Source organism: Vespa velutina, chromosome 19 (assembly GCF_912470025.1).
Source record: "Vespa velutina chromosome 19, iVesVel2.1, whole genome shotgun sequence".
NCBI lineage: Eukaryota > Metazoa > Arthropoda > Insecta > Hymenoptera > Vespidae > Vespa > Vespa velutina.
In genome coordinates this window covers 86,348-101,046 of record NC_062206.1, presented here as the reverse complement: position 1 = coordinate 101,046, position 14,699 = coordinate 86,348, and the positions used below count along the sequence as shown (strand labels likewise).

At 36.0% G+C, this 14,699-nt stretch overlaps 4 protein-coding genes across 8 annotated transcripts; 2 read left to right on the top strand and 2 right to left on the bottom strand.

The window, feature by feature from the left end:
* Nucleotides 1-1,037: 1,037 nt before the first annotated feature.
* On the top strand, nt 1,038-5,216 carry LOC124955890 (transferrin). Its single transcript, XM_047510985.1, has 10 exons — nt 1,038-1,496; nt 2,101-2,330; nt 2,432-2,735; nt 2,823-3,163; nt 3,261-3,511; nt 3,592-3,827; nt 3,908-4,187; nt 4,285-4,346; nt 4,429-4,697; nt 4,817-5,216. The coding sequence occupies exons 1-10, from the start codon at nt 1,406-1,408 to the stop codon at nt 4,907-4,909; spliced, it is 2,157 nt and encodes a 718-aa protein (XP_047366941.1). The 5' UTR covers nt 1,038-1,405; the 3' UTR covers nt 4,910-5,216.
* Nucleotides 3,229-8,318, bottom strand: LOC124955891. Of its 2 annotated transcripts, none has more exons than XM_047510987.1 (9): nt 7,795-8,318; nt 7,512-7,729; nt 7,313-7,402; nt 6,915-7,239; nt 6,617-6,829; nt 6,326-6,487; nt 6,002-6,220; nt 5,739-5,911; nt 3,229-5,645 (listed from the first exon to the last, which is right to left on the bottom strand). In XM_047510987.1, exons 1-9 carry the CDS (start codon nt 8,161-8,163, stop codon nt 5,456-5,458), a joined length of 1,959 nt encoding a protein of 652 aa, XP_047366943.1. In that variant the 5' UTR covers nt 8,164-8,318; the 3' UTR covers nt 3,229-5,455. The 2 variants fall into 2 exon arrangements, with proteins under 2 accessions (XP_047366943.1, XP_047366942.1); XM_047510986.1 differs by having other exon boundaries at nt 3,230-5,645; nt 6,891-7,239.
* Nucleotides 8,319-8,496: 178 nt separating this feature from the next.
* On the bottom strand, nt 8,497-12,835 carry LOC124955894 (probable glutamate receptor). 4 transcript variants are annotated; one of them, XM_047510994.1, is made up of 11 exons: nt 12,447-12,835; nt 12,098-12,198; nt 11,816-11,899; nt 11,379-11,681; nt 11,204-11,310; nt 10,151-10,321; nt 9,791-10,026; nt 9,501-9,715; nt 9,137-9,393; nt 8,917-8,989; nt 8,497-8,840 (listed from the first exon to the last, which is right to left on the bottom strand). In XM_047510994.1, exons 1-11 carry the CDS (start codon nt 12,631-12,633, stop codon nt 8,664-8,666), a joined length of 1,911 nt encoding a protein of 636 aa, XP_047366950.1. In that variant the 5' UTR covers nt 12,634-12,835; the 3' UTR covers nt 8,497-8,663. The 4 variants fall into 4 exon arrangements, with proteins under 4 accessions (XP_047366950.1, XP_047366951.1, XP_047366953.1 ...); XM_047510995.1 differs by having other exon boundaries at nt 11,379-11,678; XM_047510997.1 differs by having other exon boundaries at nt 12,054-12,198; nt 12,447-12,473.
* A 739-nt stretch (nt 12,836-13,574) lies between these two features.
* LOC124955934 (28S ribosomal protein S17, mitochondrial) lies at nt 13,575-14,532 on the top strand. The gene is made up of 4 exons (XM_047511110.1): nt 13,575-13,804; nt 13,893-14,009; nt 14,108-14,184; nt 14,318-14,532. Exons 1-4 carry the CDS (start codon nt 13,685-13,687, stop codon nt 14,484-14,486), a joined length of 483 nt encoding a protein of 160 aa, XP_047367066.1. The 5' UTR covers nt 13,575-13,684; the 3' UTR covers nt 14,487-14,532.
* The last annotated feature ends 167 nt before the right edge of the window (nt 14,533-14,699 follow it).

Genomic DNA, 14,699 nt, shown 5'->3' with positions numbered 1-14,699 from the left:
GAGGAGAAGGTGGAAGAAAAAGAATATACTCTGCCGAGAGTCATGGCGAGAAAGAACCAAGAAAGATTCTTCGAGGTTCTCTCACTCTTACTATGTTGGATCTTAATAAGAGATAAGTTAATTCACGCGTGCATGCTCTTACGATCAGGCTAGTTTATCTATATTTCTATCTATCTTTGAGAAGTCAAAGAAAATAGAAGAAATAAATAGAAATTTCTAAGAGGAAAATGACGGAATAAATATTCGTGGAAACACGATAAAGAGAAACAGTAGGTGATATAAAATAAAACAAAATAGAAGACGATAATACTGTTGGTCTTTCTTAACCTCGGATACGTTCGATATAAAAATTCTACAGACATATCATTAAGAAACTCGCTTCTAGATCTTGGATGAAACATCCTTTATTTCAAACTGCAGGCTTCACCTTGAATTTCTCTCTCTCTCTCTCTCTCTCTCTCTCTCTCCCTCTCCCTCTCACACTTCGTGAAAAGAGAAAAGAATATAGCATACATGTATACATTTACATCGATTGAATAAATAAAAATGGTGCATGCTAAAAGTGTTTCAAAAATCGTAACGCAGGCGTAAACATTAGTTCCCTCTCAATAGCGATATCTCAGATCGTTTATTCAACGTCATTATGTAAGTTATTTTGCTAACATATAGAAAGCAAAATATAGAGGGGAAAAGAAAAGAAAAGAAAAGAAAGCTATTAAGAAAGTCGCAATCCTGATCAGCTGTATGCATACAAGAGGAAGGAAAGCGAAAGGAGAGGTAAGGGAGGAGGTAGTATGACTGGAAATTCCATAACTGTACCATAATCTCGGTTGATCCGCAGAAGAGGGCAACTATAACAGTTGAATAGATAACGATAGCACGGTGAGAGGAGGTCGCAGGGGATGGTGGGTGGGGATAGGAGAGGACTGACGATTCCTTTACGTCGCGAGACACAACAACCTAGTGGAGGAGGAAAAAGAGAAGAACGAGACAGACCGTCGTCGTCTTCGTCGTCGTCGTCGTCGTCGTCGTCGTCGTCGTCGTCGTCGTCGTCGTCGTCGTCGATATAACGTCAGTAACTCCCCTCTCAAACGACCTCGGAAATTCGAGGAGGAAAAAGTGTGCTCCTATATATAAGGACGCTCGAACAATCCTGCCACGTTGGTATATCGTTGGCGTTCGTTACGAATAGTACGAGGCTAAATTATTACTCTGGTTCATTGTTTACGTTACAAAATTTTATAATATTTTAATTTTCATCGAGAGATAAAGGCCATTCTTTCAAGTTGTTTCGTTTAGTTTTCAATCCTCTCTCTTCGTCCCTCCCTCCTTCCCATTCTCGTTCTTCGAGAGAACGAAGAGCTTTCCGAAAGTGCGAGAAAAAGAACAACTAAAAGTGATAAAAATGTGGTGCCACAAAAGTATCATGATCCTTGCGAGCTTAGCGGCTGTGATGATGACCAGCAACGCTGCCGTTAGCCGATCTAGACTCGTCTGTAAGTTTATAGACCCCGTTTCCTTTGATTTTCGCGCCATTACGATATAGCGCCAAGCAAAGTTTCAATTTTCAAAGTTTTTATTTTCTCTGTTAACGAACATTAAAATTCGTTTAATCCTTTTACTCTCTTTTAATTCTTTTCTTCTCCCGCATCATTCGATTAGATTAAATTTTTCATTATTATTACTATATACAGTCGTCCGTCACTTAACGTTGCAAAATTTATATCAGAAACTTTCGAGCGACTTTAGAAAATATGACCGAAATATTGATCGCTAAACCATATTGTATTAATGAATAATGTAATTATCTGCGATTGAGTCTTATCAGGTCGCATACGTGTCGGTACGGTTTAGACACTGCCCAATCCCGTGGATGTTCGTCACGTCCATTAAATCAAATTAATGGGACAATCAGAAAGGAACGATGAGCAATAGAGCGTCTAACGAAATAATGCATGCGTAAGACTTTGAATGCGACCACTTGACGATTGCATTCTTCTCCCGCGAGAAACTAAATCTCATCCTTAAGTATCCTATATGAAAGGCAGAGAAGTCGATTTATTTTTCTCTTATTATTATTACGTTCCTTTCCTTTTCCAGTTACCCTTTGTATACCGGAAATATATTGGAAGGAATGCGTGCAGATGATGGAAGATTCGGCGAGCAAAGGAATCCCTATTTCTTGCATTTCCGGTCGCGATCGATACGAATGCGTAGAGAAGGTTGGTAGAAAAGAGGCCGACGTAGTCGCCGTCGATCCGGAAGACATGTATTTAGCTGCTAAGGACAACGAGTTAGCTTTGAAGGCCGGATACAACGTCGTAGAACAGGTGACGAAAAAAGAGACAATATGTATAAATCGCAAAAAATAATCACGTAAGTGATTATCGAAACATCTTTACCCTTCGTCTTTACGTCTTCAACGTAATAGGTAAGAACAAAGGAGGAACCGGATGCGGCCTATCGTTACGAAGCAGTTGCTGTGATACACAAGGATTTGGACATAAAAGACGTTCAAGGACTCCGCGGTTTAAAGTCTTGTCACACTGGTGTTGGACGTAACGTCGGTTACAAAATACCTCTCACGAAATTGACGGCTTTGGGTGTACTCGGTAACATAAACGATCCAGAATATTCTGCTCGCGAGAATGAACTTCGGGCATTGAGCTCGCTCTTCAGCGAGGGTTGCCTAGTTGGTACTTGGTCGCCGGATCCAGCAATAAATCAAAGACTCAGTTGGTATCTTTTAAGTTCAATTTCGTTAGATTTGCGTTTTATATCGAAAATAGATAATATTTAAGATGATAATATCTCAATTGCAGAGGAAACGTACAGCAACATGTGCGCGCTTTGCGAAAAGCCAGAAATTTGCGATTATCCAGATATATATTCGGGTTACGAAGGTGCTCTGCGTTGTCTCGCTCACAATGGCGGAAACATTGCCTGGACGAAAGTTATTTACGTTAAACGATTTTTCGGATTGCCTATCGGCGTTACACCAGCTGTCCCAACGAACGAAGATCCAAGCAATTACCGTTACTTCTGTCCTGATGGCACAAAGGTACCCATCAATGCTGATACCAAGCCCTGTACTTGGGCTGCTCGACCATGGCAAGGATATATGGCTAACGGCGGAGTTAACGACATTGAAGCCGTTCAAAAGGTATAAAGTCGTTCAAAACGTTACTTTTAACGTTTCAATGTTACTCTTGTATGTTACTCTTAACGAAGGCTTAATGTAATGCAATGTACGTCCTCAGGAATTAACCGAATTAGGACAATTGGGTGAAAAGGAAAAGGCTGCTTGGTGGAAAGATTTGTTGCTGCTAGATGAAAAAACTCTGGCTGTTGCCTCGTCGCCGATTGCTCCTGAACAACATTTGAAGAACGCCAAATACTTGGACGTCATCGAAAGGAACTCGGGTGCACCTGAAAGGAATGCCCGCTGGTGTGTATGGACTCAGAATGATCTGAACAAGTGTCGTGCCTTAAGTAGAGCAGCTCACTCAAGGTGATTGTTATCCTTGAAATGTTTAAATAATAAATCTAACGAAGGGCAATTGACTGATCCTTGTATTATCTATCCATTAGAGATGCTAGACCCAGACTGATTTGCTTGTTGGAGAAGACTCAGGATGCCTGCTTGGTAGCGGTCAGAGATGATGGGGCTGATCTAGTAGTCGTTGATGGTGGATCGGTACTACGTGCAATAACGGAATTCAATGCGCAACCGATTATTTCAGAAATTTATGGAAGCGGCTCGACGAAATATAGCGAAAGACCGGCAGTTGTTGTTGTTAAAAAAGGCAGCCCTATCAAAGCACTTGGTAAATAATAATCGTGCTTTATCCCCTTATTAAAAGATCATCGGGGGAAAAAGAAATTAAACATTTTAAACCTTTTCCAGGCGATTTGAGAGGCAAACGATCTTGCCACAGTGGTTACCAAGACGACTTTGCTGGATGGTTGGCACCGGTTCACGCTCTTAAGAAAGCAAATTTGATTACCTCGGAAGATGATCTAACAGAATTCTTTGATGGCTCCTGCGCGCCTGGCGCACAGCCAGGATCGAAATTGTGTCAGCAGTGTGTTGGTAACATTGCATCCAATGACGACAAAGTAACCGAGGCAACTAAGTGTAAACCAACCGAGGCGGAAGCCTTTAAAGGAGGTCAAGGTGCTATCAAGTAAGCATTTTGCTATCCTATGTTGTATTAATTAATAAAGAAATCGTTATTTACAATTTCATTCCTAATAAACGAAACCATTATCCTTTTGCTTTAGATGTCTGACTTCGGACAAGGGTGATGTGGCCTTCTTGCCTCTACCTGCTCTCATGGAAATTGGTCAATATTTACAACAATTCATTTTTCATATCCTATTTCAATACTATTTCTTCTAAAATTTTTATTAATCACTAATTCGTAGATAAGAAGAACGAGACTGAAGGTGGCGTGAAGACATCCGACTTTATGTTGGTCTGTCCTGACGGTGGTTTAGCACCGGTTAAGGAATGGTCGAGATGCAATCTGGGATTGGAACCACCGCGCATCATTTTAAGCTCTGCTGGAAAAACGGTACATGCTTTGGACGAATTGAAACATGGTGTTTTGGCAGCCAGTACGATATACTCTAAGAAACCAGATCTCTTACGGCTATTCGGTAGCTGGGGTGGCCATCCCAACGTATTGTTCAAGGTAAGCCATATGCATATGTACATACATATTACACATATTTATATATCTTTATATGCGTAAATGGATGGATAAAACTTGTCAATGTATTTTATCACGAATCAATTTTTCTCGTCGACCAGGACGACGCAACAAATCTTATCTCAGTCGACAATTCATGGACCCAATGGAACACGTGGGCTACGACAAAAGCGGATTATAAGATCAAGGCTTAAGAACCCGTTAATAAGGAGATGATAAATAATCGATGAAAGGCATTATATACCTACATATTTAGACACGGAATGTGTGTACCGATACTGATTTAATTATTTCAAGAACGTATGTAAATAAAATGGCGGGAGTTAAAAAGGTGATACAAACAAAACTGACGATCGATCGAATATATTATATTTCTTTAACGTACTTGTATAACATTCAAGTGATAATGTGTGGGTGTGTATATGAACGAGCATCTATGCGATTCGATTTGAAACATTAATGAATATAATCAGAGCTAAATAAAGTGCAATATAATCGAAATATTTCTTTTCCTCTTATAATCTTATAACTAAATAATAAATTAAACTTTTTTTTTTTTTCCTTTTTTTTTTTTTTTTTTTTTTTTTTCTTTTTTTTTTTTCTTTTTTTTCTTTTTTTTTTTTTTTTCTTTTGATCCCACTTAAACGGATACACACAACGGATGATTGGTACAAATGACGTAGTGGCGAAAGGTATTAAAAAAGAAAAATGGTCAAAAAATAAAAACCAATGAAAAGAGATTACATAGAAATCGAATAATTCTCAGGCGGTATCTTCTTTATCTTCTCTAGAAGAAAGTTCGAAATATTACCGTATCTATTGTGACCATATCTTTTTTTCACCGTCTCCTCCTTCGTATGCTTTTTCTCTGACTCCAAAACGTGAGAGATCATAGTTGATCTTAGCACGTTGATCTCATCGTCGTAAATTCTTTTTATATAAATGAAGAAAAATGTTACAATTAGAGAGCGATCTTTTTGCTTGATCTACGAAAATATTTTTCAACTTTGAAGATGACAATACCTTATTGGAATGTTAATACCATCTGTTATAATACGCCTCCAGAAATGCCATCGAGGGTTTGATAAATCGGCATCACTGTCCAGGACAATGCACATTACTAATTCGGCCGTAGCTAGTGCCAAATGATTCGACGTTATGTAACTAAAGCTCACATCCAATAACGTCAAATCGATCTGCGAGGGTGGGCGGGGGATATTGGAAAAAGAAAAAGAACATATTAAAATATTCGAATGTTCGATCACGAAAAAGTATCGATCACGTACAATATAACCTCCGCAGTAATAGATTTTGGTGATGGTACGATTGGAAATACTATCCTGATCGTGGTAATCGCAATTAACCACGTAAAAAACGAAAATAGAAAATGGATCGGAAAATGATATATTAAATTTGAGAGAACGCAAGATCACTCTCTCCCATTCGGCCAATATATCTACGTTAGCGTACTGTTGATTCGGAATTAGGCCGAGCATTAATGTTGCCTAAAACAACAGTTGTCTTAAGTTAAGAAAGAAAAAGAACTTATCTCTTACATTAATATGCCATTTTCAACATAGACATGTTGGATTATAAGATTTTGTTACAACCGATGGAACGTTATTGAAGTTTCCTTCTTTCTTCAGGACAACCCATAACGCTGTTATAGCCACCAATTGCATGTCCGTTATATCTATAGGAATTTTGTCGAGAATAATATCAAAAAGTTTCACCGCTTGATAGAGAATGAACGACGGATAGCGGCAATGTGTCTGTAGAAAGAAAAAAAAAAAAAGAAAAAAAAAAAACAAAGAAAGAAAAGAAAAAGAAAAAAAGAAAAGAGAGAAAAAAATGTAATCATAAGTGGCAGGACTTTCGAATTGTCAAGGATTCACGCTTACAGCCAGATGTATGAGAAAAGCGACTATTATATTTCTCGGTTCGTTATTAGTATATTTGTCGATAAATCCGGAAGATAATTTTGGTGAATTATCTTCCTTATCTTTTTCAATAGTCAGCAGATCAACGAGATAATCGGCATGATATAACAAGTACGGAGAAAAATCAGTATTCTGTTTAACGACTTCCCAATCGTTTTTTACTTTCCCTTGTACCTTAAATAAAGATAATATTTTATTGGCAGACAACTTCATGAATGATCCACGTATTCTATACCTTCGATGGAATTTTATTCCATACCGACGGTTGCCTTTCCCGATCGTTCGTTAGTTTTCCTCGAGATATCAATATATCTAATGAGTCAGACTTATTCGGGCCTCTAGTAATAGCTTGATTCTTCAACGAATCGGAGGAAAGTATAGTCGAAATACCCGCAAATAACGAATCTTTGTTTCCATCGAATGCGTTCCATTTATACAATCCACCACCCTGTTCTTTCTGTCCATCGACAATATCTTTGTTTGTAGAACCAGTCGAGGCTATTCTGCTCCTAGTTACGACGACTGTACGTTGATCGGAACAATATCTTGAGCGTAAGTGAGACGTCGCACACAACAATTCTTTCCTACGACAAAAGTATTCAACTTGTTATTATCACATTTGAATAAATTTGTATTTTCGTAGAAAAAAAAACTCACTTTTCAACGTACGTAGACTTTCTAGGACGAAAATCTTGTTTACTTGCATCGCGGACTTGATTGTTGACAATGTTTGTTGATCGTTTACTTCTATAAACATCAATGTAACAGATTCGATGTCAATAATTAAAACTTTTTCTTTTATATGTACCGGCGCATAGAAGGCGTTAAAGTGACGTAATGTGTCCTAACGACTTACTCCTGAGAAAGATCTACCAAAGATTTTGTGATTGAAATCTGTCCCTTTGGTAATTTGAGATCGAAAATGGATTTAACCGATCTTACTGTCCTTTTATCAGAAGATGAAGAAACGGGTGAGTTAGGAACGATCTCCTTGTTTCTCTTGAAATTCTGGGCCACGTTCACTTCCGGTTGTTCTTTCTTCGTGTAAAAATCGCGTCTCGGGCATAACACGAGCTGTTCATTCGTACAATTTCACCACGATTAGTCGTGAACGTACGAACGTTTGTTTATCTACTAACCTTATTATCCAAAAATCGTGTATTTCTCTTAAGTTCCTCGATCCTGCGAGTATCATACTCGACGATCCGTTCTCGGACGCGAACTCCTTTGTTAAAATCGTTTCCAGCACGATCAAAGTGAATTCGAAACGGTGTCTTTTTCGCCGACGACTTGACATTGTTGATAATTATATTGTTACACGGGTTCACATTACAATAACACGGACCACCGATATCACTGGGATGAGATTTTTTCGAAGATGGAGCCTTCTGAGAATTGGTACCAGCCAATTTGTTGGATTGCCTTAAATCGCAAATATTCTCCTTACCGAATGCTCTCTCTTGCTCGTTTAATCTCGTTGATGAAAAAATTCTACGACGTTCTGACATGTCGAAACGTGGATGAAAATCAACGAAAGCACAAAGAGCATACAACGTAATTTAATAATCAAGAACTACACGTACACGTTAAACGTACACGAGAGAGAGAGATAAATGTCTACAGCAAAATAAATCAGAAGGACGAACCGATCTTCGCTAAGCTCTCGAACGTTCTAAATATTATTGAAAAGTAAACACCGGATTTGTCGGGCAATTTTTTGCCGACGGATTATATATATACATATATATATTTATATACGTATCTCAAACAAAGTATAACAGATTACTCGTACAGCCTAATTTAAAACTGACGAGAAGGGAAGAGCATTTTATTCGTGTTCTGATCGACGAAATGACTTCGTAAAGAATCACTCGGACAAATACTTTTGTTTAGAAAAGGAAAAAGAAAAAAAAAAGAAACAGTTGATTCCTCTTCACGGACCGATCATGCACACAAAGATGATTTAATTATATTGTTCACTCTCATTTAAATTATTTTAAATCTAATATTAAAATATCTTCACACGTCTCTTTCGTACGATTCGCAGTTTCTTATTATTCGCGACTTGTCGATGTACCATATACTCTAAAGAAAGTAAAAAGGAACTAATGACGGAGCCACAAAACATGAAAATTAATAGCGGCACCATGTCGAAAAGCTCGACCGACGTCCAAGAGCTTTTAGGCTGAAAAACGTACAAGCACATTGTACCCTTTATGTTCTTTAACATTTGAAAATATATTTTATAAATAGCGCGTTACCTTTGTAAATTGATTGGACCATTCGGTGTTAAGCAAACGTTGAAGTATTCCACTATCTCTCAACGTCAGAATGCTGCATATAAATGTAATATAAAAAGATCATTAGAAATAAAAGCTTTACGAGGGCGATATCTTTTAGCCGAGAAAGAAAAAATTGAAAAAGAAAATAATAAAGAGAAAGAAAATAGAGATAATAGAGATTGAATGAAAATCTTCTTACTTGGCATTGATAATACCGTCGTATGGGCTTCTATTAGGGACTGCCATAGCTATGGTCGTTTGCGTTATGGTGTCGAGAGATTCCAAGCTGCAAGTAAGCTTTGGTTGCAATTCCGCTGCAATATTATCCATCGCCATGAAGGCATACTTGTCTATCTTGCAAACACGGCTCAGACCATCGTGATAATTGATAGGCAAATCGGTCTCTTTTGTTAATAAATTAGCAAACAATACGCTGAGCACTTTATCCGTTGTATTCTAAAACGACGACATTTTATGACGATATTTCACCACCGCCACCACCAGTATATAGAAAAACCAATGGTCGCATAATTATGATGATTTAACGATGAGAAATTCTTTACTTGAAAGAAGGAATAATCCGCGGATTCTTGAATAACTCCAAATCGATAGGTACCATCCTTGAGAAGACCCTCCATGGTCGTGAAAGGCATAACAAAAGTCTTAATAGCCAGGAAACTTATGAGTGCCGCCGAGTAAGCGGCCAAAACGATAACAGCGGTTAAGTGGATAACAAATTGTACCATGCGAATTGGATCTAACAGCGATTGTTCCATACCTACATTTTTTTACGAATCAAAATAATACATACAGATCTTTACTGTACGTAAGTTCTTACGTTCATACGTCGTACCTTGACTACAAAATACCCCGAAAACATAAAACATTATCTCCGAAAATGTCGACGGTGAATGTTCCGAGTCCTCGTTATAGGATACCAATTTAACCACGACTTTTATCATCAATATCATTCCACTGCTCAATAGTATCAGCAAGCCTATAAAGTACCAAATGTAGGCATCGAAGGGTGCTGTGTAAGCTCGCCATTTGATAGACGTAGAATCCGGTCTTTTGATGAATGTACGGCATCTTAAATGACAATAATATAATGATACATAATGATACATGTACGTGTAATAGATTTACGATACAATCAATGAACGATATACATTAAAGAATGTCTTATTTTATTATCGATATAATTACGGCATACTTTGTGGAGAAAACCGGAGTAGTGAAGGAGATGGCATCCAATCTGTCAGACGTCATCATTAACTCCATGCCAGCGATGTCAGCTTCGTTTTTTACCAATATCCCTATGGCACCAGTCCAGGTCCCGTTTAATAGATTTAAACCCCAAGAATCTGTTTCTATGTAAGTCAATCTACGAAGAGAATAAACGTAAATAAAAATATATTATTCATTTCGTTGACGTAAAGAATTTCGAGATATCAATAATTCAGACAGAAAGATAAATGAAGATAAGTAAAACGTTTCATTCTGGTTTATTTGTGAATAACTATTTTTCGAATAATGATCTATGTTCTATAAAAAGGGGGAAAAACGGATAAACGATCGTTATATCACGGCTGGCATAGAAAGTTTTAAGCGTTTTGTCAAAACGTCGCGCGACTCACGTCAAATTCACACAATACACGATATTATAGAGCCGACTAACGACTAGGGAAAAAAAGAGAGAGAGAGAGAGAGAGAGAGAGAGAGAGAGAAAACAAAAAAAAAAAAAAAAAAAGAAAAGAAAATGATAAATTAAAGGATACGATGAAATAAAAGGACGAATCAACGGGATGATGAAAGTTGCGCTTGATGAGTAAGAAAAATGTTATGTAGAATTGCGAGAGAATGCTTCTTACGTCGGACCGATAAAATCCGAGTTTTATGGCAAAATGAGAGATTGTATACGGAAAGACGACGAAGAAGCGGTGATGGCAGGAAAAGAGATATTTTCGAAGAAAAATCGTCGGCTAGTCAAGAAGAATATTTTAGAAAGGAAACCGCCAAACTATTGGAAGACCTTAGGGAACGTTTAGAGAAACGACGAAACCAGAGAAATAATGGTGTTAAAAAAGAGAAAGACGAACATAAAAAGAAAAAAACGGATTAAAGCGAAACATTTTGATCGTATGCTCATTTTCTTCCCTCTCTCTCTCTCTCTCTCTCTCTCTCTCTCTCTCTCTCTCTCTCATATTTTCTATCCCATTTAAATGGGACGGAAACACACAAACACACAAAGAGACTTACTACTCACGTGCAATTCATGCCTTCCTGCAGTAACTTCATCAGCTCCCCGAAGAAGCCACCCACTTTAATTATCTCGTTCTTCTCGTTACGATATATCAAGGATACCGGAGGATCCTATAAAATTGTTTGAATTGAAAACGACATAGCAAATTATAGGTTGATTTTTAAGAAATAAAACTAACGTGGGTCATGACAACGCGTATATTATGCCCATGAAGATCATTCCTCCTTTGATAGAGGCCCAACGTAGGTCCTTTGAAACCATTTATTCTATCCCAAGAGCCAAAATTCATTATCCTGATCTTCGATTGTTTGTCAATTTGATAGACCTCAAAGATCATCTCATCGTTTTTATTGTTTCGAGTTATCATCAATTGGCAATTGAACGGTATATAAATGTTACGAAAAAACATCTCGATTTGGGTCTCGTTCCTGAAGAAGAGCAACCAGGTTGGATACTCCATTGCCAGCCACGTAGAAACCTGCTACATTTTGGTAAAATAAACAGTCGCTATGTTCCCCTTCGTAGGTTCCTTAAAGTTTCAAATTATTCGTAACGAGTTATATCGAAGATTAATTATTTTCTTTTATATATGTATATGTGTATGAAATCATTTACACGTGCTAGCTCGTCCCTCGTATCGTTGTAATCATTCAATAAAACGAAGAGTGGCCTTTTTATGTGATAATAGCTTGTGCCCACCTATTCGGAGGAAAGAAAAAAAAAGAAAAAAAGAAAAGAAAAAAAAAAAAAAAAAAAAAAAAAAAAAAAAGAAAAAAAAAAGAAAAAAGAAACAAAAACAAAAAAAGGAAAAGAAGCAATAAATAAATAATACAAGAATCATCAAAGTTTATACATATGTGTCTATCCGATAAAAAATGACAAAGTCGATATTCTCACTCGTGTCTTGAACATATGAAAATCCATGATGGCCGTACGAATATGAAGAGTACCACTGAGATACCTTTGAAGTGCCAACAATTCTTCCGCCTCGTCCAAATCTATAAGATAATAATAATAATAAAGAGAGATCATTATTTAATCTTTACACATACAATTATACCGTATCCAATGATTATCTTTTCTTTTCTTTGCTTTGCTTTGCTTTGCATTGCTTTGCTTTTTTGTAACGATTTCGAATTCTATTAATAATTTCAATTTTCGATATTTCGACAGATTCAAAGGATAAATCTGAGAATTGAAATTTAGAATTAAATTTTGTTAAACTCACACATTCTGTACAACTCACCTATACTCTCGATAACATTTGGAGTGTCGTGTAAAAGTATAATGCACGTATTATTGAAGTAATCGTGCATCCCGCGTATAACGTGTTTGTAAACGTAAACTGGTCTGATCATCAATTGACTTCGCGTTATATGTACTCCGATTAAAATCCACCCTAAAAGAAACTGATCGAGCTTGTCCGATAACATATTTGTCAGCGAATGAAATTTTTGATAGTAATTTCACGAAGAACGTAGACGATATATTGTTGTCATTTTTACGACTTTAATAAATGAATAAAATATTCGTTTCTTCCATTACAAAGTACGAAATCATTTTGCGCTGGCACAAAAGGTACTGATTTACATAAAAAATGTAATCGTAAATAGGCATTATTAGACGCCTATAAGAGAAGTCCGTACAGTAGATCATAAATAGGTACAATCATAAATACTTCCTCTGTATTGGTAGATAAATGGAACAAACGTATAATCAAATAACGAAATCGAATTTGATGTCATTTAGATACAAATAACTATTGTAAATCTGTGTCGCTGATAATACGCTTTATATGTACCGATAGTTGCCAAGCTAGTAAATACATAACATATACTATGTTGCGCCTTTCGAAGAAACACATTTCTTTTTAACATTCATTTGGCATTCATATTTTACGATCGCAAAATGACATTAGAAAACAAATATTCATTCAATCGTATCCATTTAAATTGATTGCAATGTCTATCTTATATCACTACTACTTGAAAGATGTTAACTTTTCTAGAAAATGATAAAGACACGGAAAGATTCTAAACGTCTGTTATTAATATCAGAGTACGTTAACGGTCGATTTCAATCTGTCGAACAAACATTTGACGTTTTATTTGCACGTAATATAAGTTCGATCGAGAGTATATAATCGTTCTGAATAAACGTATCGATTCAATTCATATTTAATTATATCGTTTAATTTTTCTGACACAACAACAACGCATTCTTATGATTCCACGAAGAATATCCTTTTAACAGATACGTTCCTTATTTTGTTTTTTAATATATTCAATTTTATTAATTCGATGTCGATATTAGCAATAACATTTTCAATGTTTCGCGCCAATGTCTCGTCGTTCCCGATTTAAACGCTACCATTGGTCAGTTAAACCCTGCGTATATTATATCATTGTTCTGTATATCAAAGAGGTTATGATTATTTGCTTTTTATTATATTACTTATTATTTATTCTGAAATAAGAAGAGACGATGGCAGGATCAGGTAAACAAGTATTACGATATTTTCTTGGAACGTGTTTGCCATCTGTAAAGCAAAATGCTGTAAAAGTATGTGTACCGCGTTTTGTACTGGATAAGCGTATTTATATGGTATGATACTATTTTAACTTTAAATGAAATACATTGAAGGTACTTCTTTCAAAAAGGACAAAAATTATTTTTTATTTTCGCTATGTAGTACTTCAAAGAGCATGACTTCATCTATGCCCATGATCCAGACAAGAAATGTAACGTAGGAGATATCGTTTTGATACAGTTGTTGCCTGAAAAATTAACGCGTCTCATTACCCACAAAGTATACGTCTATCAATTATAATAATATTAATAAGTATTTGATTTTTTTATTTTCAAATAATTTCATTCGTTTATCATAATCATAACGTTTCTATGCAGGTTATAGATGTTATTTATCCATTGGGTGATATTACAGATCCTATAACTGGTAAAAAAGTTGTTGTTGGCAAGTATAGGCGAGTATCATTTCAATTGAATGTGCATATTGTGTACATACATGTACATATATATATATATATATATATATATAACTATACTAATATCAATGTTAATATATTTTCATTTAAATGTAATTGTACTTTAAATCAGGAGTGACATAAAGGAGGCCAATCAATTATTTGGTGAATCCAAAAATGCTTTTGATTATGATAGAGCACCTCCAAGAGGAGTCACGAAAGATAAACGAGATTTTACGTATCAAGAAACATACGTCAAATACCACGAAGATCCAAATATTGAAGAACCATACGGAGTATAATGTATTTATGTATTTTAAAGTATAAATAAATTCTAATAATAATTTATTTGTTAATTATTTTATACTTTGTGGATTTTCTTTAAAAAAGTATTCATCATTATGTGATATTATTTTTATCGTTCCTTCATAAAGTTACATGCAATGTCAAGTACAATTGTTCTCTCTTCAAATTAAAAAATGTCACACGAAAAGTTTTTTATCATATAAATTTTA

What these genes read in the sequence shown, in the direction of transcription:
- LOC124955891 (XM_047510986.1), bottom strand. Translation starts at nt 8,163, where the DNA reads ATGTCAGAACGTCGTAGAATTTTTTCATCAACGAGATTAAACGAGCAA. An exon ending in GGAATAAAATTCCATCGAAG is followed by an intron (nt 6,830 to 6,890) that starts GTATAGAATACG and finishes TCTTTATTTAAG; the next exon opens with GTACAAGGGAAAGTAAAAAA. An exon ending in GGTATTAACATTCCAATAAG is followed by an intron (nt 5,646 to 5,738) that starts GTATTGTCATCT and finishes TTATATAAAAAG; the next exon opens with AATTTACGACGATGAGATCA.
- LOC124955934 (XM_047511110.1), top strand. Translation starts at nt 13,685, where the DNA reads ATGGCAGGATCAGGTAAACAAGTATTACGATATTTTCTTGGAACGTGT. An exon ending in TGGATAAGCGTATTTATATG is followed by an intron (nt 13,805 to 13,892) that starts GTATGATACTAT and finishes TTCGCTATGTAG; the next exon opens with TACTTCAAAGAGCATGACTT. An exon ending in GTTGTTGTTGGCAAGTATAG is followed by an intron (nt 14,185 to 14,317) that starts GCGAGTATCATT and finishes ACTTTAAATCAG; the next exon opens with GAGTGACATAAAGGAGGCCA.
- LOC124955894 (XM_047510994.1), bottom strand. Translation starts at nt 12,633, where the DNA reads ATGTTATCGGACAAGCTCGATCAGTTTCTTTTAGGGTGGATTTTAATC. An exon ending in TACGCGTTGTCATGACCCAC is followed by an intron (nt 11,311 to 11,378) that starts GTTAGTTTTATT and finishes ACAATTTTATAG; the next exon opens with GATCCTCCGGTATCCTTGAT. An exon ending in GGTCCAATCAATTTACAAAG is followed by an intron (nt 8,841 to 8,916) that starts GTAACGCGCTAT and finishes TACGTTTTTCAG; the next exon opens with CCTAAAAGCTCTTGGACGTC.
- LOC124955890 (XM_047510985.1), top strand. Translation starts at nt 1,406, where the DNA reads ATGTGGTGCCACAAAAGTATCATGATCCTTGCGAGCTTAGCGGCTGTG. An exon ending in AGCAATAAATCAAAGACTCA is followed by an intron (nt 2,736 to 2,822) that starts GTTGGTATCTTT and finishes TCTCAATTGCAG; the next exon opens with AGGAAACGTACAGCAACATG. An exon ending in GGAGGTCAAGGTGCTATCAA is followed by an intron (nt 4,188 to 4,284) that starts GTAAGCATTTTG and finishes CTTTTGCTTTAG; the next exon opens with ATGTCTGACTTCGGACAAGG.